Source organism: Magnolia sinica, chromosome 10 (genome assembly GCF_029962835.1).
Source record: "Magnolia sinica isolate HGM2019 chromosome 10, MsV1, whole genome shotgun sequence".
NCBI lineage: Eukaryota > Viridiplantae > Streptophyta > Magnoliopsida > Magnoliales > Magnoliaceae > Magnolia > Magnolia sinica.
In genome coordinates this window covers 7474786-7501619 of record NC_080582.1, presented here as the reverse complement: position 1 = coordinate 7501619, position 26834 = coordinate 7474786, and the positions used below count along the sequence as shown (strand labels likewise).

At 40.3% G+C, this 26834-nt stretch overlaps 2 protein-coding genes across 2 annotated transcripts; one reads left to right on the top strand and one right to left on the bottom strand.

The window, feature by feature from the left end:
- LOC131257890 (sufE-like protein 1, chloroplastic/mitochondrial) lies at window positions 1–26834 on the top strand. Its single transcript, XM_058258821.1, has 6 exons — window positions 1–1191; window positions 21280–21522; window positions 23992–24114; window positions 25211–25333; window positions 25668–25784; window positions 26586–26834. Exon 1 carries the CDS (start codon window positions 73–75, stop codon window positions 1171–1173), a length of 1101 nt encoding a protein of 366 aa, XP_058114804.1. The 5' UTR covers window positions 1–72; the 3' UTR covers window positions 1174–1191; window positions 21280–21522; window positions 23992–24114; window positions 25211–25333; window positions 25668–25784; window positions 26586–26834.
- On the bottom strand, window positions 11356–12412 carry LOC131257891 (NDR1/HIN1-like protein 13). Its single transcript, XM_058258822.1, has one exon. The coding sequence runs from the start codon at window positions 12309–12311 to the stop codon at window positions 11577–11579; it is 735 nt and encodes a 244-aa protein (XP_058114805.1). The 5' UTR covers window positions 12312–12412; the 3' UTR covers window positions 11356–11576.

Genomic DNA, 26834 nt, shown 5'->3' with positions numbered 1-26834 from the left:
TCTAGTCCCATCTTCCCTTCCCCAAACCCTCCAAAACCAGAAAAAGGCGAAATTTCCGAAAGTACCCTTCCCATGTCTCTCTCATCCTCTTTCCGCCTCTTCTCCCCCAAAATTCCCCTCTCCTTCCCTACCCCAAAACCAATTTCCAAAACTACCCCTCTACTTTTCTCCCATTACCCACCAGCCACCCAAATCTCCCTTTCCAAAACCCACCTAAAAACCCACTTCTCCTCCTCCTCTCTCTCTGCTCATCCTAACCATTCATCAGAATCATCATCGGAAGATCTCATCCCTCCATCCCTCCAATCCATCATCAACCTCTTCCAGTCTGTACAAGACCCACGAGCCAAATACGAGCAGCTCCTCTACTACGGCCGCACACTCCCTCCCCTCGAACCCCAATTCAAGACCGTTGATAACAAGGTCCAGGGATGCGTGTCCCAGGTCTGGGTCCATGCCTACCTCGACCCTGATCGGAACATCAGGTTCGAGGCCGATTCCGATTCTGTCATCACTAAGGGCCTCGCCGCCCTCCTTGTGCAAGGCCTGTCGGGGCGGCCTGCTCCCGAGATCATACGCGTGCCGCCGGATTTCATCCAGATGCTGGGACTGAGGCAGAGCCTGACGCCGTCGAGGAATAACGGGTTCCTTAATATGTTGAGGCTGATGCAGCGGAAGGCGCTGGAATTGTATGTAGAAGCTGGAGGGGATGGCAAATCGGTAAATAACGGTGTTTCAGGGGTCGTAGATGGTGCTGCTGTGGAAGAGGATCGGAATTCAGTAAATGATGGTGTTTCTGTGGTTAGAGATGAAATTGAATTGAGTTTTGATAGTGGGGTCGATTCGGGTTCGGATGATTCAGGTGGCAAGTCGAATTCTGAGGTGGGTCTGGGGAGTAGAGGGGAGAGGATTAGGGAGAGATTGGAGAAGGAGCTCTGTCCTGTTGAATTGGAAGTGGAAGACATCTCGTATCAGCATGCGGGCCATGTGGGTGCCAGAGGGAGCGATGGAGAGACACATTTCAATGTGAAGATCGTGTCAAAGGAGTTCGAAGGGAAGAGCTTGGTGAAGCGGCACCGGCTTGTGTATGATATCTTGCAAGAGGAGTTAAAGAGTGGATTGCACGCGCTCTCAATCGTGGCCAAGACACCCTCGGAAGTCAGCGCGAGTTGATGAATGGAGAAAAGAGAGGTTTTTCACACTCCCATTTTCTTTTCTTTCAATGGGTTGGTTCGTTTGTTTATTTTTTGTTCTTGTCTTAGGTTATTCAAAGCGTTGTATAGTGACTTGAATCTGATAGTCAGAAAAAAAAATCGAGCTTGACATGTTCCCGTGATTCATAAACGAGTCTTGTACTCACGGATTATAGAAAAAAAAATCAAAAATCAATCCATGTTTCAATGGAAATGGTTTAATGTTATTGAGTTACTCTTCCGATATCCGTACCTTTTTTTTATTCCAGTGGTGGGCCGGGTTTGTGTTTGATTCCGGTGTGATCCACATTACCTCTTTTTTCTTGCTACAAGATTCCATTCTCCCTCTTTTCCGATATCTACAGCTGCGCCTCCAGATGCGTCCGCCCCTTCAGATGATATCTTCTTGCCGCTACTCGTCATTCTACTCGTCTGCTACTCGTCGCTTCTCTCCACTACTTGTCATTCTACTCGTTTTTATGTATTTCTTTAACTAGTGCACGCATGTCAAGGTGGAGAAGTAAACAGTTGTCTTTGGGAGGAAGATTAATCCTCATCAAGATGGAGATGTCTAACATGCTGCTTCCTGTCCTTATTCCATTGTCCGGCTTCTGTCTTAAATCCTACATATTTTAAATTACCCCTTCAAAAAAATAACATGTACACCAGTGTTGCCTATATCCCCGACTAGAATTTGTTTTTCTGGCCCGGATCAGGCGACCCATATCTGGGTGATCCATGATCCAAATCGCTGCTTTTATTGACCTCAAAATTGTGGTTCTGCACTCTTTTAGTTGAATAAGTTGTAATTTAGACTTATAATAAGGAAACTTATAGATTAATTTCCAACAATAGTATTTTCACATCTAATACGAATACTATATGTTGTTTGTTATAATATATCGTTCTAGTAATTTTATCTAGTATTGGTACATAATATCATTGTACTACTTTTCGAGCCCAAATCACCAATTGCCGAAATACAATGGATTTAAGATGGTGGAAAAAACTCTTCTAAAAAGGGGGAAAAACATTAAGATGCATTCAAGAAGAGAGAAAATCCCTTTTGAGTCGCTCGTGAGGAAAGCAACCACTCTCTCTCTCTCTCTCTCTCTCGGACGGGCTTTCCAATGAGGGAGGCATCAAGGATCAATTGGTGAAGAAGATCTATAGGAGCAAGCACCGATAGCTGGTAGACTGGAACAAGGGAGAGAACTTGGTTGAGAGGAAGATCGGGTGGGTTATCCAGAAGCTGTGCTAGAGGGTTAGAGATGAGGGAGACTATTTACATTGGTGGAGAGCCTGGCGATGTGGAAGGGCAACAGGAAAACCAGAGCCGGAGTTTGGGGAGGGAGAGGAAGAACCACAATCAGTTCCGGGGTAGAGGGGACCTATTGACAAGGTATTCTGTAATGGTAACGGTGTCCGTAACAGCCACCACAGTTACCTTTATGATATGGGGTGTAACGGCCATTACGGGAGGCATAATGGGCCATTCCAGGAGTTGTAACAGCCATCACGGCCTTTACGAGCCTATAATGTGTAACGGTTGCCATTGTTACCTTTACGTAATGGCCTTTACGACCCTGTAACGGCCTTTACGACACACCATGCCTACTGGGGCCAAATTAGGTAGGGTGGAGAGAGAGAGAGAGAGAGAGAGAGAGAGAGAGAGAGAGAGAGAGAGAGAGAGAGAGAGAGAGAGAGCAATCGTTGAAGGGGGAGCAAAGCAAAGGGAGGAGCTGTGAAGAGGTTTCGTGTGAAGGGAATAGGGTTAGGGTTGTAAGGAAGGGCAGCATGGGCCGCTCCACTGGCTTGTCCTCTGAACTAGAAATTGAGTTTTTGGCAAGGTGGGGTTTGTCTAGGAGGTAGCAGATCCATGGATTAAGGGCTTCAGGAGGATGAGGGGGCTTCATGTTCATGCGGCTTGTTGTTTCAAAGGGCATTTGAGGTTTCTACCATGATTGTGGCACTCCACTGGAAAAACTTTGATGGGAGGAAGCTGTCTATGCAGTAGGCTAGGTATGGACCTGAGATGGCGAACTATCGGATTGCTATGTTGGAAAAAGAAGGAGATGGGAAAGCTAGGGGGGGGGGGGGGGTGGGGGGGTGTGGGGGTTGTTTCTTGGGATTGTGGGCCCAAGGCAACCATGGAGAATGAGAAGAAGGTGAACTCCGACCTCTCCTTCAGAGACATGATGGCCTAGAAAGTTGTATGTGAGATTTAGGATGGGGGAAGGTATTGAAGGGGCACATAGAGGAGCTAGAGCTGAGTTGGGAGAGGAATGGCTATGGAAGGACATGATCACCTAGGGACTTGGGGTGAATGTTACCCCAAGTTGGTTGAAATGCTTTGGGGTATCCTTCAATGGAGTTTAGTTGCAGAGGTGAGGGTCGGCTCCTCCATGGATGAGGTGAAGGGGTGGTTCATCTACAGTGGGGGAGTGGAGGGGGATTTTCTCCTGAAGCCTCTTTCAGAGATCGAGCTTTGAGTGTTGTTCAAACCTCAAATGGATCTCAACCATGATCTCATAACAGGAACCATCTTCTGCGACATGCCAGTGGTGCGGTTCGCCTGTGGGAAGAATACTCATCCTTCGGTGGGGGGAGGACATCGTTTTAGGCATGGGGTTTCACATTAGAGTTTTGGTTTTCAGAAACTTTTTTTTTTTTTTTGGATTCTACATTAGGAAGATGTTGTCAATGGATCCGACAACGGAGGCAGGGAAAAGGCAAGGGAGTGAGGATTTTTGTCAAAAGGAAGAAGACAGTAGTGGTGCCTGAGAGGATTCGATCGTCGTCAAGGAGGAGAAGGTAATAGGTAGGGTGGTGAAGGAGTCACTAGGGGGGGGGGGGGGGGTGGGGGGCGCTAAAACCCCCGGAAGATACCAAAACTCCCAAAATCTAGATATCACACGATATATCGTCGATATCGCACGATTTTCTCCATTATTTTCGGATTTCGACAGACGCACTCGAAAAAAAGAAGAAGAGAGAAATCGGAGAGTACCTGTAGGTTGTAGCGAAGATTGGTGATCGGAGGTGCTCGGAGATTCCAACGAGTAATCAGGCCGGATTGAGGAACGGAACGAGAAATCATCGCCATCTCTTGCTCCGGAACCCTCGCGTGCATGAAGGAGAGGGAAAGTGAAGGAGAGGGGCGCGGGAGGGGTGAAAAGGGGATCGGATTGCGTGGTGGCTTACTGAGCACGCTCTTATCGTACTCAGTAAACTCAGTTGGGCCCACCTTTAATGTATGTAGTCTATCCACGCTGTCCATCCGTTTTCCCATCTAAATTAAGGGGTTGATCCCAAAATTTAGGAATTTTAGTGGATCATACCACAGGAATCAGTGGTGATACTGATTTCCACCGTTGAAACCTTTCTTGGCCCTGCAGTGATGTTTATTGGTCATCCAAACCATTAATAAGATCATACAGACGTGGATGAAGGGAAAATACAAATATAAGATTGATCCAATCATCCAATACTTCTGTGGCCCTCAAGAAATTTTCAACGGTAGACGTTCAATTCAACTGTTTTCTACGGTGTGGCCCATTTGAACATTGTATATACTTTATTTTTGGGCTAAAGCCCTGAAATGATGGAGCGGATAAAATACATAAATCATGGTGGACCTCACATGAGTTTACTCAATACGTTAAGCCTAGTGAGTAAGTGGTGTCATCAAGTTCTGTGGGTCCCACGGTAATGTATATGTCATATCCACACCGTCCATTAATTTGGAAATATTTTTTTAGGGCATGACGCAAACAATGATTTAGATCTAAATCTTTAGTGGATACCACCACAGAAAAAAGTGGAGAGAGTGACGCCCACCATTGAAACTCGAAACCTTCCTAGGGCCCATCATAATGTTTTTTTGTGATCTAATCTGTTCATAAGTCTAGGAAGATATGGACTAATGGAAAACACAAATATCATCTTGATCATCCATCTCTTGTGGCCCTCAAGAAGTTTTTAATGGTGAACGTCACTCTCTCCACTTTTTCTGTGGTGGGGTCCACTCGAGCTCTGGATCTGACTCATTTTTTGGCTCATGCCCTAAAATGATCTATTCAAATGGATGGACGGTGTGGATAGAAAAAATACATCATGGTGGGACCCACGTAACTTGGTGACGTCACTTGTGACTGTGAGGGGCGCGGATTAGGGGATGCGGATTTCCTGCGAAAGCCTTTCGGAGAAAGTTCTTGCGCAAGGATGCTGGGTGGGGCCCACCAAAATGTTTTTGAGATATCCACCCCATTCATTCGTTTTATGAGATCATTTTAGGATGTGCGACAAAAAATGAGGTGTATCCAACACTCAAGTGGGCCATACAAGAGGAAAAAGTGGGCATTCAGTGAACACCGTTGAAGCGTTTTTATGGCCATAAAAGTTTTGTATCAAGCTATAATTTTGGTGTTTTCACTTCATCCCATTGGGAATGACCTTGTAAAAGGTTTGGATATCATATAAACATTAAGGTGGAGCCCAGTAAGGTTTCAACAGTAGAAATTTCTTGCCCCAATTTTTCCTCTCGTGTGACCTACTTGAGTGTTGTATCCACCTCATTTTTGGTAGAATGTACTAAAATGAGCTCGAAATACGGATGGACGGAATGGATTTATAAAATACATTGTAGTGGGCCCCACCCAACATCCTTGCGCAGGAACTTTCGGCGAAAGGCTGGTGTACCACACACCAGATATATAGCGAAAACGGATTGGCTACTCCCCCTGACACCAGCCTTTTGCTGGTGGTTGGTGCTCTGTGGGCCCCACCATGATGTATGTGTTTCATCCATGCCTTCCATCTATTTTTATAGATCATTTTACAGTGTGAAACCAAAAATGAGGTATATCCCAATCTCAAGTGGACCACATTACAGGAAACAGTGTTGAATGAGCGTCGACCATTAAAAACATTTTGGGGGCCATTAAAGTTTTGGATCAAGCTGATTTTTGTTTGTTCCCTTCATCTGGGCCTGTATGACCTAATCAATAGATTGGATGTCAAATAAACAGTACAGTGGGCCTTAGGAGGATTTTAATGGTGGATATCCAATCACTATTGTTTTCATGTGGTGTGGTGCACCTGAGATTTATATCCGTCTCATTTTTGAGATCAAGCCATAAAATGATCTGTAAAAATGGATGAACGGAATAGATGAAACAAATACATCATGGTGGGGCCCACAGAGCACTGACCACTAGCCACAGGGCTGGTGTCGGGGAGTAGCCAATCCGTTTCCTACAGCTGCTGTAGGTACGTGGGACGCGGATTGCATCCTACCCACGCCTATCTCTAGCCCCGAATGGGCAGTTCTGTGGGCGGGCCTACCGTGATGTACCTATAAATCTAAGCTGTCCATCCTTTTTTCTCCGATCATTTTAAGCATGAAAACAAAAATGAGGCAGATTCAACGCTAAAATGGACCACACACTCTTGCATTTAATGCAACTGGCATTCGATGCTTTGTGCATTAAATGCAACCAAGCTAATTATTTGGTGTGGTCCACTTGATTGTTGGATCTACCTCATTTTTGTGTTCAAGCCTTAAAATGATGTGGGAAAAGGGATTGACGGCTTGGATGTACAGATGCAATACGGTGGGCCTACCCACAGAACTACCCCATCATTGATATATATATATATATCAATATCTCAAAATTTACTTCTTCAGTTCTTCTTTTGCTTTTCAATGAATTGGTTGTGTTTTCATACATGACTATGATATATTTATAAATATCATGTATTCAATTTAAATATAGTTGCATTAGTTCAGTTAAACATCGCATAGCTTAGGACCCTATACAAAGGAAATTTATTATGTGCATCTTTTTTTTTGAGATGTTATAATTTAAAAGTGTGTATTAAAGGCTTTTTTAACAATCCCCAAAGTTTCATTAAAAAATTCAACCATTTTCCCAATGTTTTCCCATGTTTCCCAAAAAGTGCAATAAATTATGCGATATAAACGATATATGCTGTGCGATAACCGATACGTATCTGTATCCCAAGGGTGCGATACATTGTGCGATACCGATATTTCGAACACCGGTTGATGTGACAGAAGCACCACAAGACGAACCACCTACTTTGTTCTGTTACCTTGTCTGAAGTGTTCTCAATTCCAGGTACCTGGATGCATACCTTGAACCTATGCATGAATGCTTGGGTATCAGACAGCACTTGTTTGTAAATTCGGTAGCTAGCACAGGTGTTGCATTGTAGCGCAGCATATATTGGTTTCATGTCTGTCGTGGGCTTCTGTTCTATTTCTAGGACTTTTATAGTATAATCTCTTTTAGCATCATTGGCACTGGTCTGGATGTTACTGGGTACTGCGCCTGTTTGGAATGGCTGTAAAAGTTGGACGGGCCAACCTAATAGGCCACCCTAAATAAGAATGAGTTTACAACTGTTCTGAGCTGTTATCATCGCATTCTCATTTTGGGTGGTTCTTTTCTCGAGGATTGGAGCTTTTAGGACATCTCTCATCCTCATTTCAAGGGATGCCACACTCTTCTTCCCCGAAATGTAGGAACAGTCCCTTCAAGTACATCCAAACAGCTCCCATGTATTTCGATTTGGCTCTCTTAATCCAAGTGGTTTTGGGAATTGTCGGGGAAGATTAATCTTGGCAAGAGAAGAATGATTTTGCCGACTGTGTCTCTAATGTGTTGTCAAGATGAGGAATCGGTGGATTGTCTTTTCCTTCATTGTAAGTTTGCCAAGAAGGTGTGGGATGGTTTCTTGTTAAAGTCGGAATTCAATGGGTTATGGTGTGTTCTATTGTTGCTTTTGGCATGAAGGAGGCAAAGGAAAGATAGGAAAGAAGATACGGTGTCTGTCTTTTGGCCGGGATTTGGGTAATATGTCAGGAAGGAACAATCGATGTTTTAGGAATTGAAAAGGTCTCTTGTTGGAGGTTTGCAAGGTGGCTGTAGAGCTTGTCATGGAATGGGCGATCGAATCAAAAGTGATTATGGTGGATCAGTTTTCTGATAATTGGGCAGCTTTGTAGTCTTTGTTTCTGTTTTTGTCTTTTTTTTTTTTCTCTTGTATTCTTTTTCGATTCCTAAAACATTGAATGTTCTTTTCCTGCCATATTACCCAAATCCCAGCAAAAAGACCAAGACACCATGGAATGGGCGATCGAATCAAAATTGATTACGGTGGATCAGTTTTCTGATAATTGGGCAGCTTTATAGTCTTTGTTTCTGTTTGTCTTTTGTTTTTCTCTTGTATTCTTTAGGCTTTTGGCCTCTTTGTAATAAAATCATCACCGTTCAAAAAAAAAAGAGATTAATTTTGGAGGGATCTTCTTGTATTGGAGGTAGCTTATCATATAGAATGAATGTGCTTTCTTCGAGGAACTATCATTTTGGGAAGGGGTCTATCTAGGATGGTGGTAGGATCGTGAGTCTGGGATCTGGCCCTATGGGGCCTATTTGGTGAGGTGGACTGGCAATGGTGTCTGGAATCTGGATCTCAAAGCAGAGATAGTTCCATTTGGTGGTTCTGAACATGTTTTACACTTTTGGCCCGTTTGGATACACTTCCTCAAGGGGGTTTTCCAAAACGAGAGGTTTCAAGCCTGCTTTTTCAGTCGCCTTGGCAAAAGCAATCAGATTTGTTTTTGTCGAGTCGGGGATTTAGTGTCTATTTTGTCTAGCGGGAAGACCTGACGGGGTTTGCAAAGTGCACTCAAACACACATGACCATTTACCCTTCAGATTGAAACAGCGTTTAGGCCCCAAACAGCTTTTCAGAGGATGCATCCAAACAAGCGCTTAATGCTTTGGTTTGAGGAGCATTGTGCAAACCTCTAAATATGCCTTCATTTTATTGAAGAATCCTTTCCATTGCTGTTGGTTTTGCTACCTTCTCCGACCTTTGCAAGTGTGGTTCTAACGGTGAGTAGTTTTTATTTTATTTTTTATTTTATTTTTTTATTTTTTTATTTTATTTTTTGCATTAAATCAGCTATTTGTTTGAATAGTTTTTGTTTCAAGCAAAATAAGGTGAAATATCTCGTTGGCACATGAAGCTTGTTGCAACAAAGCCTTTGATTCCTTTTATTTTAGCAAGTGCCTGACATTCCTCTATCTTTCGGGTTCTTTGTAATTTGTGCTTTTGTAGGATTATTTTGGTATTTTTTTTTCTTTTTGTTAGCCATCCATTTTCTTCTTAGACAGTGGCCCACCTGATTAATTGGATCTACAAAGTGGGACCCACATATGTTATGCTGTCACATTGGTGGTGTGTAAATGGGGCTGGTATGGATGTGCGTTAGCTTCGCTAAGCTCTATCATCATCATCTCTTCGTATGGCAAGTTGGGTCTTGAACTGGATATTTATTGGTCAAGATATGATTATGAATTTCACATAAGAATCCCAGTAATAGTATTTGGTTAGTGTAACACATTGGACATGTCTCATCATCATCATCATCATCATCCAAGCTTTATCCTAACTACTTGGCGTCTACATAAATCTCGTGTCTGGATTCATGATAAAAGTTGTAGTGAAAGTTTGATCCCAGCTGCCTCCTTCATCCAGGCTTGGGACCATCATGAACTACTGGCAGAATCTATAGATATGAATCCTGATTGAATGACATAGTCTGGAGTGACATGTTTCTGTTGTATGATTGTGTGCAAGATGTCTCATTGAGCAGAATTCTTTCATCTTAGGCATGGATCATTATTTTGTCTTTGCTTTTCATCTCTCAATCGTTTAGACTCGATTTTGTTGGATTTCTTCCCTGGATTATTTATTTATTTATTTGTATCTACATTCCATGTCCACTAGGGAAACCATCTCCTCTCTTCTTTTTATTGGTTCATCTTGGAAAAGTCAGCCAAACTATAGAGAAAAGCAAAACCAGATTTGCCGGAAAACATGACATAAATACGAGAATGACAATGGATGATCATTTAGTTATTTATTTATTTTTTCAGTTTCATGTCATAAAGATCCTCTGATCATTACAACCAAAAAGAATCGCCTGTATGAATCCTGATTGAATGACATAGTCTGGAGTGACATGTTTCTGTTGTATGATTGTGTGCAAGATGTCTCATTGAGCAGAATTCTTTCATCTTAGGCATGGATCATTATTTTGTCTTTGCTTTTCATCTCTCAATCGTTTAGACTCGGTTTTGTTGGATTTCTTCCCTGGATTATTTATTTATTTATTTGTATCTACATTCCATGTCCACTAGGGAAACCATCTCCTCTCTTCTTTTTATTGGTTCATCTTGGAAAAGTCAGCCAAACTATAGAGAAAAGCAAAACCAGATTTGCCGGAAAACATGACATAAATACGAGAATGACAATGGATGATCATTTAGTTATTTATTTATTTTTTCAGTTTCATGTCATAAAGATCCTCTGATCATTACAACCAAAAAGAATCGCCTGTATGAATCCTGATTGAATGACATAGTCTGGAGTGACATGTTTCTGTTGTATGATTGTGTGCAAGATGTCTCATTGAGCAGAATTCTTTCATCTTAGGCATGGATCATTATTTTGTCTTTGCTTTTCATCTCTCAATCGTTTAGACTCGGTTTTGTTGGATTTCTTCCCTGGATTATTTATTTATTTATTTGTATCTACATTCCATGTCCACTAGGGAAACCATCTCCTCTCTTCTTTTTATTGGTTCATCTTGGAAAAGTCAGCCAAACTATAGAGAAAAGCAAAACCAGATTTGCTGGAAAACATGACATAAATACGAGAATGACAATGGATGATCATTTAGTTATTTATTTATTTTTTCAGTTTCATGTCATAAAGATCCTCTGATCATTACAACCAAAAAGAATCGCCTGTATGAATCCTGATTGAATGACATAGTCTGGAGTGACATGTTTCTGTTGTATGATTGTGTGCAAGATGTCTCATTGAGCAGAATTCTTTCATCTTAGGCATGGATCATTATTTTGTCTTTGCTTTTCATCTCTCAATCATTTAGACTCGGTTTTGTTGGATTTCTTCCCTGGATTATTTATTTGTATCTACATTCCATGTCCACTAGGGAAACCATCTCCTCTCTTCTTTTTATTGGTTCATCTTGGAAAAGTCAGCCAAACTATAGAGAAAAGCAAAACCAGATTTGCCGGAAAACATGACATAAATACGAGAATGACAATGGATGATCATTTAGTTATTTATTTATTTTTTCAGTTTCATGTCATAAAGATCCTCTGATCATTACAACCAAAAAGAATCGCCTGTATGGACAATGTAGAATACATATATGATCCAACCTTAAAACACGAAAAATTGCCATTCCCAGATTGTCCAATAGAAAAAGGAAAAAAAAGAAAGAAAGAACTGAAAAGAAAAGAAGCAGTCCTCAAGTTTTCACCTCTTTGTACTGCAACTTCGCGCTACTAGAACTCCACTTGGTGGGCCGGTCAGCTCGATCTGGCACCGTCCGTACAACCAGTATGAAAAATGACTCAGACCCAAATTCGCCCGGACTCTAAACGTCCCTCTGATATTATATTGAACACGGTTGCTCTGCACTTGCTTCTGAAGTTCCATAGAAAGTTTCAAAGGCAGGTAGACTTCACTCGATATCATATGAACCGCTTCCAGTCTCGCTTCTCCCCGTCTCTGTGCAAAAGGCTGCAGTGACTGAGTCGCAATCAGTCTATCGGAGAAGTACAATTCTATGTTCAAATACTCGAACTGGACATCCATCTTATGGTTGGGATTGGAGAAGTTGGCGAGGAAGGTGAGATCGCCATTGAAGTACTCTGGAGTGTCGAGGTAGATGCTGTTGAGGCTGGCGGCCGTGGTCTCGAAAGACGGGTGTCTTGGTTTGATGACTAGGAAGACGATGAGGGTGGCAATCCCAGCGAGGATGAGGAGGATGCTGAAGATGACGCAGGCAAACGCGGCACACCAGACAAATGCATTGGTGCGGCGGGGCGGGCGGAGGAGTCCCCTGGTCTTCGGCCTCCTTGTTGGGGAGGGCGCCGGCGGGGCAGGCAGCCGTGGGATATCTTGTTTCATGGTTTTGATGTTCTGATTTGGTGGGCGTGGTAGAGAAGTGGGTGTGGTTTGGCTCTGGGGTGGGGTGGTGTGAAGCATCTTAGGAGGAGTGTGGGATTGAAAAGCCTTTGAAGCAAGTAATGGGGGGGAGGAGAGGTGGGTTTCTCTCTTTCTTTAACCTGAAAGGATTTAAAACTACTAAGGAAAAGAAGCTTTTGATTGTGGGAGTGGGCCATTTGGGTGTTTTGAGAATGACAAAAGGAGGGCGATGAGTTGAATAAAGCAGGGATGAGTTTTTGGATAGGCTGGTGGAGAATGACTCTCCGTACACTCACACAACTGCTGTATTATATAGATGGGACATGGGTGCCTTAATCTGGACCGTCTAAAGAGTGGGCACCTCTCTAGGATTATAGCCCAAAAGTTGGATGAAGGATTCTAACCTTTTAAGCAACTGATGTTTGTTTGTTGAAATTGGACAGTCTGTTTTTCATTTCGAACAATCCTTCTGATGGTCACTGCTAGAAAGTTGGGATCATGGGTTTGGTGTGGTCCATGATTTGGACGGCTGGATTGAGCTACATGCTTGCCATGTGTACTGCAGCTGTGTGCATGCACATAGATCATGGTACTCTGTCATAATAGATTGAGGGGCTGTTGGGTCTGAAATGCTTTTTGCTTTTGACATGCATTACTGTTGAGAAATGCCAAAAGCAATGGTATTATTGGGCTGTGATCTCTCTAGAGGCTTTGTTACATGGCCCGGACTTCCTGCCGAAGACAGAGTAACTATACATGCAGTGCGGCCATTGTGATCCATCACTTCAGACACTCAAAGGAGAACTAGGATCATCCGACTCCCAGCACATGGATGGCTTAGATTTGAATGTAAGTTTCGAGGCAGAATACTTTTTCTTTTCGATACCTTAATACATCTTTCAACTGATTCTTTTCTTTTTCTCCTTTGGCCCGCAAGCAACTTAGAGCCATGGCCCGCTGATGTCTATGCAAGGTCATTTAATTTGTTACATCTTGTCCATACTTTTCATGGTAGGAAGTATTGATAGTCCTTCCTATAATCAATCATCTTGGCCTTTATTCACATTATTTAATAGTTTGAATGGTGCGGAGTGGGTTTTATGTTTACTCTAGTAATCGCTCTAAAAACCCAAGTTCCTTTGGATTTTCTTCGTGATTGTCATCATATTGTATTATCATTAGGGGTGTACACCGAGTTGAACCGAGTCGAGCTGGCCTAAGCTCAACTCGGCTCAGCCACTAATTGACCCCAGCTCGAAATTGTCTCGGCTCGGTCCTCAAGCCTGATTGGCCAACTCGGCTTGGTTCGGTTAGCAGCTTGGGCCCGTTCGAGCTGAGTTTGAGCCAAAATTGAGCCTCTGTGGCATTTTCACAAACACATGTAGTGCATTTTCAATTTCTCACTGTATGTAAAACAACAGTAGCTGTTTACAAGTATTTCATCAAACACTTTATAGGCAACATCAAAATCAAGGAAAAATGGTATGTGTTTCATATATATGTATCTTCTTTGTCACTAGCCGACACTTCTTTGAGTCATTTCATCAAACACTTGGTGAGAAACATCAATATCAGAGTAACTGAGTCACCGAACTAGTTCGATCTGAGTTTGATTCAAGTTGGGGTTCGATCTGAGTCGAGTCGAGCTCGAACTCGGTTTGAAATTTTTTCGAGCTCAAAAACTCAGCTCAAACTCAGCTTCGAACTGAGTCGAATCTAGCTTTTTCGAGTTAAGTCGAGTGAGCTAACCGAGCTAACTCGGTTCGTGTACACCCCTAATTATTATTGCCAGTGTCATGTCTGGATTTTTCATATATAGATATACCAATGTATCTCCTTTGCAAAGGATTTCTCCATAATGTATATAGATATACTAATATATCTCCTTTGCAAAGGATTTCTCCATAATGGCTATGGCCGGTTGCTCCTGGAGTGGTGAAATTAGGCTTATTATCATCTTATTGTCGTAGGAACGCGTGGTGTTAGAAAAGTAGTATATGCTAGTAACAACAATCACATAATTGTTGTTGGTGTTGAGTTATATTAAAAGGTGACTGCGAGGCTGAACAAGGTTGCCGTCTTTTAGGACAAGTTCTGCCCCACAAAAGGTACAACGGACGGTTCCTAGCAGAATGGCCCATTTAAGCGGCCCACTCACATGCAATGTATCTACACTAGATACGCTACCAGATTGAGCTAGAGCACGAGCTGGGGATTGTTTGCTCAGATAATTGAAAGAGAATGGAGGTTGAAAAAAGAAGAAGAGAGTTCTTGGTGCAATTGCAAATGAATGATATAGAAGTTTAGGCCATTTTAAAGCATTTAAGTTCTAACCATGGTTTAAAAATCTGAAAGCTCTACTGAACTTGATGTTCGTCTGGTTCAGATGGAATTGAAAACTTGACCTAAACCCAACTCAATTTCTCTCTCTTTTCCATTTGAACGTGATGGACAAATTCCCCAGACTTAGTTCCTAGCATTTTCAATAATCATCAAGTTACTTTAGAGTATCAAACTAAACCTTAGATGTATAAGTTAGATGTGAACTGTGAAAATTCATAACAAAATCAATGTTTTAAAATTTTTCCAAGCTAAAAATTAAGAGGAATAACTTAATTTTGAAATTCACCAAATAACTAGATCTCTAGACTTCAATAATTTCATTACCAAGTGACTTTTCATTCTATATTTAGACTACTTACAAATCATTCAAATTCGCGGAATTTAATATAAAAAGAAAAAAGAAAAAAGAAAAAATCTAGTCCAAAATAATTTTTTTATATGCAATATGCACAATTGTATGATTTTCCAAAGAAAACCCCACCCTTAACATAAATGATACATTGTCTTCACTGTTAAAAGATATGTAATTAATTATAATGTAGAGGATAGTGAGTATCCGAAAGATGTTGAATTTGCATGAACTCTTAAATTCTCTAAATTGGAGTGGACAAAATAGAAACTCCTAACTAATAAAAGTAAACTAATCCTAAGAAAGCAAGTAAAATACTCTCTAGGAAAAGAAAGGGAAAAACTACTTATTCATGATAGACGTTTTTCTCCTCTAGCCAGTATCATAATAAATTTCTCAGCAAGCTTCTCAATAAAATCATCCAAAGGCCCATTTTGTAGTAAGGTTGGATATCCTAGGGTATGAACGTCTAGAAAAATTTATCAACCTCAACAAAAAATCATCCTTCATTATTTTGAGGTGTCCATAGTGTATAAAATTTACCTGTGGTAGAAAGGTTTTCCGTGTTAATGTACTATGGTGTATGAGAGACTACTTATAGTACCAAACTATACCCTAAATGTATAAGCTAGATTTAGATGTGAATTGTGAAAATTCATGACTCAATCAATCTTTTAAAAATTTTCCAAATTGAAAATTAATAGGAAGAACTCAATTTTGAAATTCACAAAATAACTAGATCTCCGGGCTTCAATATTTTCATTACCAAGTGTCTTTTCATTATATATTCAGACTACTCACGAATCATTCAAATTCTGAGAATTTAACTTGCAAAAAAAAAAAAAAAAAAATCTAGCTCAAAAATAACAAAATTTATTCAATATGCAATATGCACAATTGAAATTTTTTTTTACGAAGGAAACCCTACCCTAACTTAAATGATACATTATTCTCAATATTAAAAGATATGCAATAAAACAACATGAGTGTAATTAAATTACTAAATTATAATCAAGTAGAGGGTGGAGAGTACATGAAAGATGACGAATATGCACAAGCTCTTAAATTCTCTAAATTGGAGCGAACAAAATAGAAAGTCCTAACTAATAAAAGCAAATTAATCCTAAGAAAGCGAGTCAACTACTTTAGGAAAGTAAAGGAAAAAAATTACTTATTTATGATACATGTTTTCTTTCTCTGGCCAGTATCATAATAAATTTTTCAGCAAGCTTTTCAACAAAATCATCCAAACGCCCATTTTACAGTAGGGTTGGATATATCCTGAAGCATGAACATCCAAAGAAATTTATTGACTTTAGTAAAAAATCGTCGTTCATTCTTCTAAGATGTCCATAGTGTATAAAATTCACCTGCGATAGAAAGATTGTGTCATTGTACTATGGTGTATGAGAGACTACAATTAATTGTAATAATATATATTTTATTGGTGTGGTCTTAATAAATTTTGAAGTTTCAGACTTTGGTTTAAATTCTCTCCTCCACTCTTAATAGTAAACATTTAGAATTGGTAGAAGGAAGCATTTCAAAACTAATTTTCCTTAGTTATTGTCAGGTACCAGGGTATGGTCTTGTAATGCATTCACTATTTTCTTAATCATAGGATTGTCTGAATCCTCAAAGTATGCGAAGCAAACTTTTAAAGAGTTGGAACATTCAGTGAAAATAGACTCATTATCCGTATCAAAATCAAGCATGTCAATAAGTAGTGTTATGTATGCTATTCAATGCACAAGACACGATATATCATACACTGTAAGTAAACTAACTAGGTTTACTAGTAATCCTAGTGTAGAACACTGAAAAGTTATTAGTAGAGTTATAAGTCATCTAAAAGAAACAAAAAAACTAGGGCTATTATACTCAGAATTTCTGGCCGTATCAGAAGGATATACTGATGTGAGTTGGATATCGAGTGTAGGGGACAATAAATCCATAACAGGTGGATATTCACCTTAGGAGGTGCAACTATTTCTTGGGGATCCAAGAAACGAACTTGTATAACGCACTCAATAATGGAGTTTGAGTTCATAGCATTGGTTGCAACTAACATAGAGGCTGAGTGGTTAAGAGTAATTCTATTAGAAATCTCATTCTGTGCAAATGTTATACTAGCTGTTTCACTTCATTGTGATAGTGAAGCCAATCTAGCAAGAGCCTACAACGATACATATAATGGGAGGTCTAGATACATAAGTTTGAGACATGATTATATAATATAGTTGATTCAAGATGTAATCATTACGATCTCATTTGTGAAGTCAAGTAATAATTTGACTGATTATTTTACTAAAACTCTAACAAGAGAGGTAATAAGGACAACATTTAGGGAGATGCAGTTGAAACTCTTCAATTAAAGTTCCACAAGTGATAAAAACCTAACCCAAAGTTAGAAAACCTCTAAAGTTAGTGTTTAATTGGTAAAAATAAATCACTGATATGTGGACAACTTCAACACTAAAATTATAAATAGCCTCACCCAGGATGAAGAGTGCTGGTCGTTACAACTAGAGGGTTGAGTCTTGGTACTCTTAATGAAATCCAATTTATAAGACAAGTGTTTTAAGTATTAATGAAAACACTGGAATAATTTCACCTATATAATGTGTAAGTGGTGCCGTTTCTCATGGGAGTTAGAGTTTTCTCGAGATTATTCATAAAACAGGATAAACACATGGCCATTAAAAGTGCTAAGCGAGTAATATAAGAGAACTTACATAACATAGATGCTATTATGTGTGATATCTTCGGTTGTGTCATTTAAGAATAACTTATTCAAAGTTGTAGCTACCAGAGGTTTCAACAAAACTTTAGTCACATATCGGATAGAATGGGAGAAAAGTTGTTGTTTATAAGTGGTTGAGTGGATAATATTCTTACTTGGAAAAATGGATGATGAGATGCTTAGTTTGCATGTATGTCATGCACTGGAACACACGCACGCACTCGGGCTTAAGCACGGGCGTGGGTGAGGGCATGGGTAGTGTGGCTATAGTAGCTATAGTGACATTAGATGGTGTACTTTGTACTTCACATGTGCGCATTGTGTCGCAAAGTGGTTGCTCCCTCGCGATCTTACGTGAACCATCGTGAAACGGTGCGAGAAGAGAAGTGCAAGATGGTTTGAGTTTTATAGACTACTGGAAACAATCGGTTCAATGGATCCAAAACCATCTTATCTTTCTATATATATATTATATTAAAGAAATTACTGAGTAGCTCGAACGTAGTTTGAGTCACTAAGTTCGACCACTCAACAAATATGCCAGAAAATCAATTGTGTTAACTGAGTTCTTGAGCAAATCCTTTCGTGATTATCGCACACAAGATCTTAACGAGAAGACTTGTCTTATCCTGAAAGCAATTCACATGTAAGCCATCAATAATCTCAATTTCACTAAAGAAGGGGTGAATCAAGCTTTAAGGTCAACGTATCCATAAGTGATTCAACTTAGTGTTAATTTCAAGATATATATATATATATATAGTTAGTTAGTTAGTTAGTTAGTCAGTTAGTTTTGCAATATAATTTTTGCATCAGTAATGCCAGACTGAGACCACGGCCAAAAGCCTTTGGATAATCTACCAATCATCTCGTGGGCCCCATCATTTTGTGGACCATATCCCAATATCTCTGCTGTCATATGATCCTCGCGGTTCAATGTAAAATGGTAATGGTCAACATTTATGCCAACGAACTTATCCCAGTGGCGATTCTATGGAATCTCCCATACACTACCGTTCCATACACTTGAACGGGTTGGATCACCACATCGTGTGCCTAACATCCACCTCCACACAATACAGTGGATTTATAATATATAAAGGAATTGTAGTGTTCTTCTCATCATCAACATGTGGGGCCATGGTTTGGTGATACAAACCGTTCATCTGGTGAGGTATACAGCTGATAATGGCTTCACTAAAATCTTCAAGATTGGATGTTCCCAACCATTTGGTCAATGGCCAATTATGAAGATGGACCATATTCAAACGAAAATATTTCAAAATTCAAAGATCAGATGTTTGAAGTATTCCGAAATGCTGAGCTTTTAGGTGACCCCAATCCATGGTAAGGCCCATAGTATAAACGTCTTGGATCATTTATAATCTTGGTGAGGGCTTATATAAGTCTTCTAGGTTATTACCTAACTTGAGTTCGGTTATCTACTACTGATTTTGTTGCTAATGTTACACTATAACTACTTGTGTGGCGCCTACCGAGCCCCTTCTGGGCTCACCCCGTATTCCCAAAATTAGGATGATCCAAAGTAAAGTGGGCCACACTCACAGGAATCCATTGGTACGGAGGAATACTGTTAAAAATATGTCATCTGATCCATTGAAAAGATGATACTGATGCGGGGACAGATGTGATAAGGTCGAACACCGTCTTCTTCGGAGGATAATTACTCCAAATCCACGGAGCTTCTCTGGACTCCCCATAGAAATTCCTCAAATCCACGAGGAGAGATGGAAAATAGAAATAAATTCTAATAAATTTAGAAATAAATTGATTGATAATAAAAATAAACTTATTATTTATAGATAGTTATGTTTTCCACAAGACTTCATGGTTTTTGGCCCAAAATAGTAAGCATCAAATTTCTCCTAACCATGTTATTCCCCTGTGCTTTTCTAAGCACTTTTCAGCACAACTCCTAGAACTCAATGGATCTAAAGTTACGGCCTAACTAAAACTTACTATAAATAGTAAAAATGAAAATAAAATAGATTTTCAGCAGTTGATTTGGTGAAACGAGGAGTAGCTAGGTTGGTTGGCTAAAGTAGCTTCTCCTACCCTAAAATCATATATAGTATGTTCAATGACTCATTTCGGTTTGCGAGACTGTTTTAAGGTTCTTACTGTCATAATCACTTCCGCCATCGATTGGACTTTCTCTGGCCCATCTTGGACGTGAAAGTGTCCACGACGCGCTCTACATCAGATACCCACATGGATGAATAGACACCTCAACTAACTTTTATATTTAATAATGGACGGAGTAGATGTCATGAAAACAACATTGTGAGCCCCACAGATAGTTGAGAAGGATAAGCTTAGTCTACAATAGTTGCCGAGTAACCCCACCTCAACTAACTTTTATATTTAATAATATACAATGCAATTGCAAAGGAATTTCCGGATAGGATTTATATGATAGAGTCCACATCTTTCCACATTATACACGGATTTTCAGTCTGACGCATCATGATTCCATAATCCTGACCATTGTTTTGTAGTTTCTCCATGTGAATGGACGGCCTTAATCTCTCGATATGCGGCTTACGTAGATATGGTTGAGGGAAATGTAGAAATGGTCCACATCCAATGAAAAATGGTCCGAATATTGGTGGTCCATATCTTTAAATCTGCGAGATTTTTAGAGAGTAATCCATCCACAGTAGGAACCAAAATCTCAAGGGTCTGGAATACAGAAACATGGGCCCACCTTCCACTGTGATGTTTGTGAGAAATCTAACCCGTTCATCCGTTTTGTGAGATCATTTTGGGACATTAGGCGAAATATGACCCGGATCCAATACTCAAAGTGGGATGAAAACGTGAGGATTGAACGTCCACGGTTGAAATATTCATGGGGCCACAAAAGTTTTGAATCTGAATAATATTTTTGTTCTCAGATCATCACAGTAAGAATGAAGTTATGAACGGTATGGATGGCATTTAAACATCACCGTCGAACCCTGCGAGGTTTCAACTGTAGGAATTTCCCAACCAACCTTTTCCTTTATTTCAAATTTTATCTCAACTCCTAAAATAATCTCAAAAAACGGATGGACGGGGTAGATTTATCAAAAAACATCACGGTGGGCCCCACCTAGGTTTCCAGCGCAGGAAATTCGGCTTCTGCTGGAAATCCGCGTCCATCGGAAATGGGGCGGAAAACCAGTTTCTAGCGTATTGACGAAAATGCCCTTAGCCATACTCGGTTACCCATGCCCCACACCAACCTCCAATGATATTTTTGCCATTTGACATTTCATTGTCAAACTTGTAAATTTCGTCGCGATTTCTGGTTTTTGAGTCCTCCACAAGGAACTTCTTTACATAGGCTCTCTCTTCCACCCCAACAACAACCTAAACATCTCTCTCTCTCTCTCTCTCTCTCTCTCTATAGGTCAGACAGGTAAGTTTCTTCTCCTTTAAATCTCAATATACATATAGAAATGGAATATGTGTGGTGATCCTGACTGTTGATTTGGAAGGAATTGTGTTGTGTTGGTTGAATATCCACCGTTGCTTGCAATCCCTTTTCTCTTATATTTGTTTTACATGTTGATGTATATTGTAATTAGGTAATCTTGTGGAATCTGAACAATTGAAGAAGTATATTTCTAAGAAAGATCTAAGAATCGGATACAGCAAGCATGGGAACCAAGCAATCTAAAACAGTGCGAAGGGTGCAACCTTCATTGCCATTTCTTACTCCCTATGCCCGTCTCTCTCCGTCTTCATCCTCTTCAGTAAACCAATCTATACTTGATAAGATCGATGATGATCTTGATGGAAACTATTACTCACCAATGGCCAAAGGAAAGGTATTGTACTTCTCAATCATCCATCTTCATCTTCGCGGTGAGTCATCGAGTCTTAGCTGAGTCACAACTCGCAACAGGACTGAACTAGTTGTGAGTCGTCGAGTCTTAAAACCATGTCTTGGTGAGATACCTCAATTCAGTTCTCTCTCTCTCTCTCTCTCTCTCTCTCTCTCTCTCTCTCTCTCTCTCTCTCTCTCTATATATATATATATATATATATATATATATATATGGAAATGGTTCCGAGCTGTGTGGGCCCCACCGTGATGCGTTTCGAACATCTACCCCATCAGTCAGATGCACCATTCCATGGTGGACCTCAGGATTAAAAATCAAGTCAATCCATGACTCTTGTGGGCCACACTACATACAAAAGTTGACAGGGGTTACTCTCCCATTAAAGCATTCATAATCATTTGTTGGGCCCACGAGATGTGGTTCACAAATCCAGCCCATCCATTATGTGTGTCCCGCTTGGATGAGAGGTCAGACCAAGTTTCCGATGCATCCAAATTTAAGGTGGACCCCACCAAGTGCTTTTATATGTTGTAGTGTTGTCTTCACATGATTTTAGATGGCATGGCCCACCCGAGTTCCGTAGACGATTTTTAGGATATTTTATAATTTAAAGGGGACCCATCAAATGCACGATGTCGATGTTTAGACATGCATCACGGTGAGGCCCACACTCGACCTCATAGGAAGTTCCCATGAGCTCCACTGCATAGAACCATTTCCATATATATATATATATATAGAGGAAATGTACTATGAGGTCGACCTCATGGGCACTTTCCATGAGGTCGAGTTGTGTGCGCCCACCGTGATGTGTGTTGAACATCAACACCGTGCGTTTGATAGGTCCCCTTTAGGTCATGAGATATCTCAAAAATCAGCCATATAAGGAAATTAGGTGGGCCATGCCATCTAAAACCATGTGAATACATGCCTAAAACATATAAAAGCACTTGGTGAGGCTCACCGAGTTTTGGATGCATCCAAAATTGGCTGACCCCTCATCCAAGTGGGACACATACAATAGATGTGTTGGATTTGTGAACCACATCTTTATGGGCCCAGTAAATGATTATAAATGTTTTACTTGGGAGGGTAACCCTTCTCAACTGTTGTACGTGGTGTGGCCTACCAAAGTCATGGATTGATTGATTTTTAAGCCCGTGGCCAACCATGGAATGGTGCACATGACTGATAGGGTAGATGTTCCACACACATCACGCTTTTCCTCAAGGATAACTACTCCCATCCACATAGTTGTCTATCACGCTTTCCTCGGGGATAACGAGGGGATAACTACTCGGGATGTACGTAACTTCGTTGGACTCTTTAAAGAGATTCCCGAATCCACCGTGATTAAAAATAATTTTTACCTAATAATTTGAAATAAATTGATTGATGATAAAAATAAAATTACAATCCTTTAAATAGTGAACTGATCAAACCTAGGACGGAATTTAAGATTTAAACTCCAACTCAAAATCCCTAAAAACATGACTTACTATAAACAGTAAACTTACTATTTATAAGTGGTCATGATTCCTATTAAGCTTCATAGTTTTCACCAAAAAAATACTGAGTGTCCAATTCAACCCAACCATGTTATTCTTTGCATTTTTCAAAGCCCTTTTCGTATTGCCCGCAACTATTTCTTCACCAAAAAAATAGTAAGTGTCCAATTCAACCCAACCATGTTATTCTCCCCATTTTTCAAAGCCCTTTTCCTGTTGCCCACAACTATTAAATCTCAAAGGATAAAAAGTTATGATAAAATTAAAACTAAGTATTTATAGTAAAAAGGGAAATAAAATGAAATTTCGTCCGCAGATTTGATAGAATCTTGTAAATTCAGCGTCGACAATCCTGTGTAGCCAAGTTGGTTGGCTAATCTCCTACCCAAAACCATATACAGCATGTTGAAAAACTCGTTCTAGTTTGCGAGATACAACTCTTTTAGGGTTCTAACAGGCCTAATCACTTCTACCTCCAATCAGGCCTGCTTTGGTTCATCTTGACCATGAAAGTGTCCGCGACTCGTTCTACCTCATCAAGTACACAGTACCTCTACTTGTTGCCACATGTGGCAATGTGGCATGTGTTGTTACATCCATGGTGTCCATCAAATGGGCCCCATTTTGTAGATCTCCTCACCTTAGAATTTGGAAGGCCCACTTGTACTAAGCTGGCCACCATGTACAAAAAAGGGACAGAATTATACTCAGCAAAGTGTTCGGGTCCATTTATTTGTACAACGTGGACCGCATATGGTACAAAGCTTGATTCGGGTCTTGGTATTACACGTTGGTGCGATTGATAGACCACGTGGGTGTTCCACTCATATGCCATATTGACACGTGTGGCTGCATTTTAGGATATAGGTTCAACACGTGTGAAATTAACATGCCTCTCATGTTGGATGTGTATGCATATTGATGAAATTGCTTCTCTTTTTAGTTAATGGAAGAACAGGGAACTGCAATCGAAACACTTCGGAAAAGGAACGCTGACCTTGAGAGAGAAGTGGATGAACTGAGGAGAAGGATTGACGGACTAGAATCCACGCCTCCGAAAGTCTCAGTAAGTTGTAGTAGTTTTTAGAGATTGGCTAATTCGCACCTCTGGCCCACTTTTACGAGATAAAATCGATAATCAGGTGGGCCCAAACAAGTACCTAACCTGGACTCTGTGGGGTCCACCGTGTTGTGTGTGTGAGAAATCTGCTCCGTCCATCAGATGCTGCTGCAAGGATGGACGTGATGAGGTCGAGCACCGTGTTCCTTAAGGGTAACTACTCCAAATCCGGAGCTTCTCTGGACTACTCACAGAGATACCTTGAATCCATCCACGAAGAAGAATATATAGAAACTAGAAATAATTTTAATAAATTCTTAAAGAAATTGATTGATACTAAAAAAATGAGTTTACAATACCTTAAGTAATGATATGAACCCTAGGAAGAAATTTCATAATCAAAATACAACTAAAACTCCATAAAATGATGATTTTAAGTGTCCTATTTAGCTTAACCATGCTATTCTCCTGACTTTTCTAAGCACTTTTCTGGTTGTACTCAGCATTTAAAACTCAAAGGATAAAGAGTTCGAATCAAACTAATACTTACTACGAAAATAAAATGGAATTTTAACTGTCGATATGATGGAATCTCACAAATTCGACGTGGGCAACTTGGTATAGCAGGGTTGGGTGGCTAAAGTAGTTTCTCTTACCCAAAATCATATATGACACGCTGGATGACTCATTCCGGTTTGCGAGATATGCCCGTTTAAGGTTCTGACGGTCCGAATCACTTCCACGTCTGATCAGGTCTTTTCTGGTCCATCTTGACCATGAAATTGTACACGACCCTCTCTGCATCAGATGTGCACATTCATATTAGGCCCCGGCCTGCTCTAGCAGCGGTTGATAACAATATTGTAGAGGACTCCGGTCCTCGGCTTGTCAGTGAACTGTGGTTTATGAAGCTTCTGGTCAGGCTGATTTTTGTACTCATGGCCTCAAATCAAAGGGAACACCTCAAGGACGGTGGATGTGATGTGATCTGATGCACGCATCACAGTGGGCCCCACGGAGGTTGACACTTAACACTATTTCATCATCTTTCTGAATATGTATTATTGATGAAATTTCCTTGTCCATGCTTTTATCATGTAAGTTGATGGAAGAACATGCAAATGCAATTGAGAAAGTACAGAAAAGAAATGCTGCACTTGAGAGACAAGTTGATGAACTGAGGAGAAAGGTTGCTACAAATGAATCGATTCCTTCAAAAGGCCCAGTAAGTTATAGTTGTTATGGTAGGTTGGCTAATCCCAAACACGTCCGGCACACGTGTACAAGATCCAAGCCTTCACATGTGCCCCGGCATGTGGTCCAATGGACCGAAAATCAGCCCATCATCATATCAGGTGGGCCAGGGGTTGAGAAAAAAATAACAAGTTGGGCTGGGGTTTGATCTATGTCGTTCAATTTATAAGTGTGGCCCACCTGATGATATGCCTGGCTTGATTCTCAGGTAAGGGGCACATGCGAGATTGGCCCCATCTGATGGACTATTTTCAGTATTGCATTGTATCTATTGGAAAAATCACATTTTCTCTCTTCCACTGCAGATTGAACAAGGAACTGACCTTGAAACGGTTCATGAACAAATTGCAAACATACTCCACACCGTCAATGGACTGAAATCAGCCGTCCAAAATCTAGAACTCATGTCCCTCAATGACTCAGTGAGTTTGCTGTCTTTTCTTTTAACTCCAGGATGGTGAGTCGACTGACTCGGAACATGCGAGCCCTGCCAGTATGGATGGCCCATGGTTCATAAGCCACTTAGAAATGCGTGATTAGAATTTTGCATGTGATTCAAGATCACCAGTATCTGTTGCTAGTGGGGCCCACATGTGGATATTTTCTGATCATTGGAACCATCCATATTCTCAGCTAGCTATGTCACGACAATGATGATCATGACCTTTTAATTTTGGAGTTGGATGTGAACCATTGAAAATTTTCTTTTCGATGTGTACATTTATTCAGAAACATTGATGATTTTAGATCATCCGTTCACCCTAAAGTTTATTAGGTGGCCCATAGTAAATAGCATCCAGACCGGACGGTTAAGATCATATGACCACTCAGCTTATAGACATCCATGGAGCAACTCATTATGGGATCATCACAATGGAGAAAATGAACTAACACAACTTTTTATAGAACAATGCTTGATACTTGAATATAGTGCCTCAAAGAAAAAAATGTTTGAAACCTAGCAAAACTCCTTTCATTATTGCTCACACGAATTTAGTAATCCCAGTCCCACTTGAATAGTACTGTTTTATGTATTACAGCTATATCATTCCACCCCTTGTACGAATTTTAGAAACATCACAACTTAATGGATACCCTTATGACAATCTTGATAGTTAATCAATAAGGTACACCTTATAAAATTCTTATAGCCTAATCATTTGCGTTGCCATGTTATCATCTAAGTGAAACGTCTTCTTCTTCTTCTTTCTCTTCTTTTTCAGCGTATACAGCAAGGGCCTGAGATTCAAGACGAGGAGTCGAACTTATCATACGTGGATGACCTGAGAGGCGGCCTTGTTATTCTGATCTTCTTAATTTCAATACTTATTGGACTTCTCTTGTAAAAGAGGAAGGGGGATTGGCACATGTTCGATCATTGCACATGTATGAAAGATTCTGAACGCCGTGTCTCACCAGGTGTAAAAATCAAGTTAGGTACACCATGAATGATTTGATCATATATTTCATAA

Bases quoted from the DNA above. Each gene is read 5' to 3' on its own strand.
- LOC131257890 (XM_058258821.1), top strand. From the start codon at position 73: ATGTCTCTCTCATCCTCTTTCCGCCTCTTCTCCCCCAAAATTCCCCTC.
- LOC131257891 (XM_058258822.1), bottom strand. From the start codon at position 12,311: ATGCTTCACACCACCCCACCCCAGAGCCAAACCACACCCACTTCTCTA.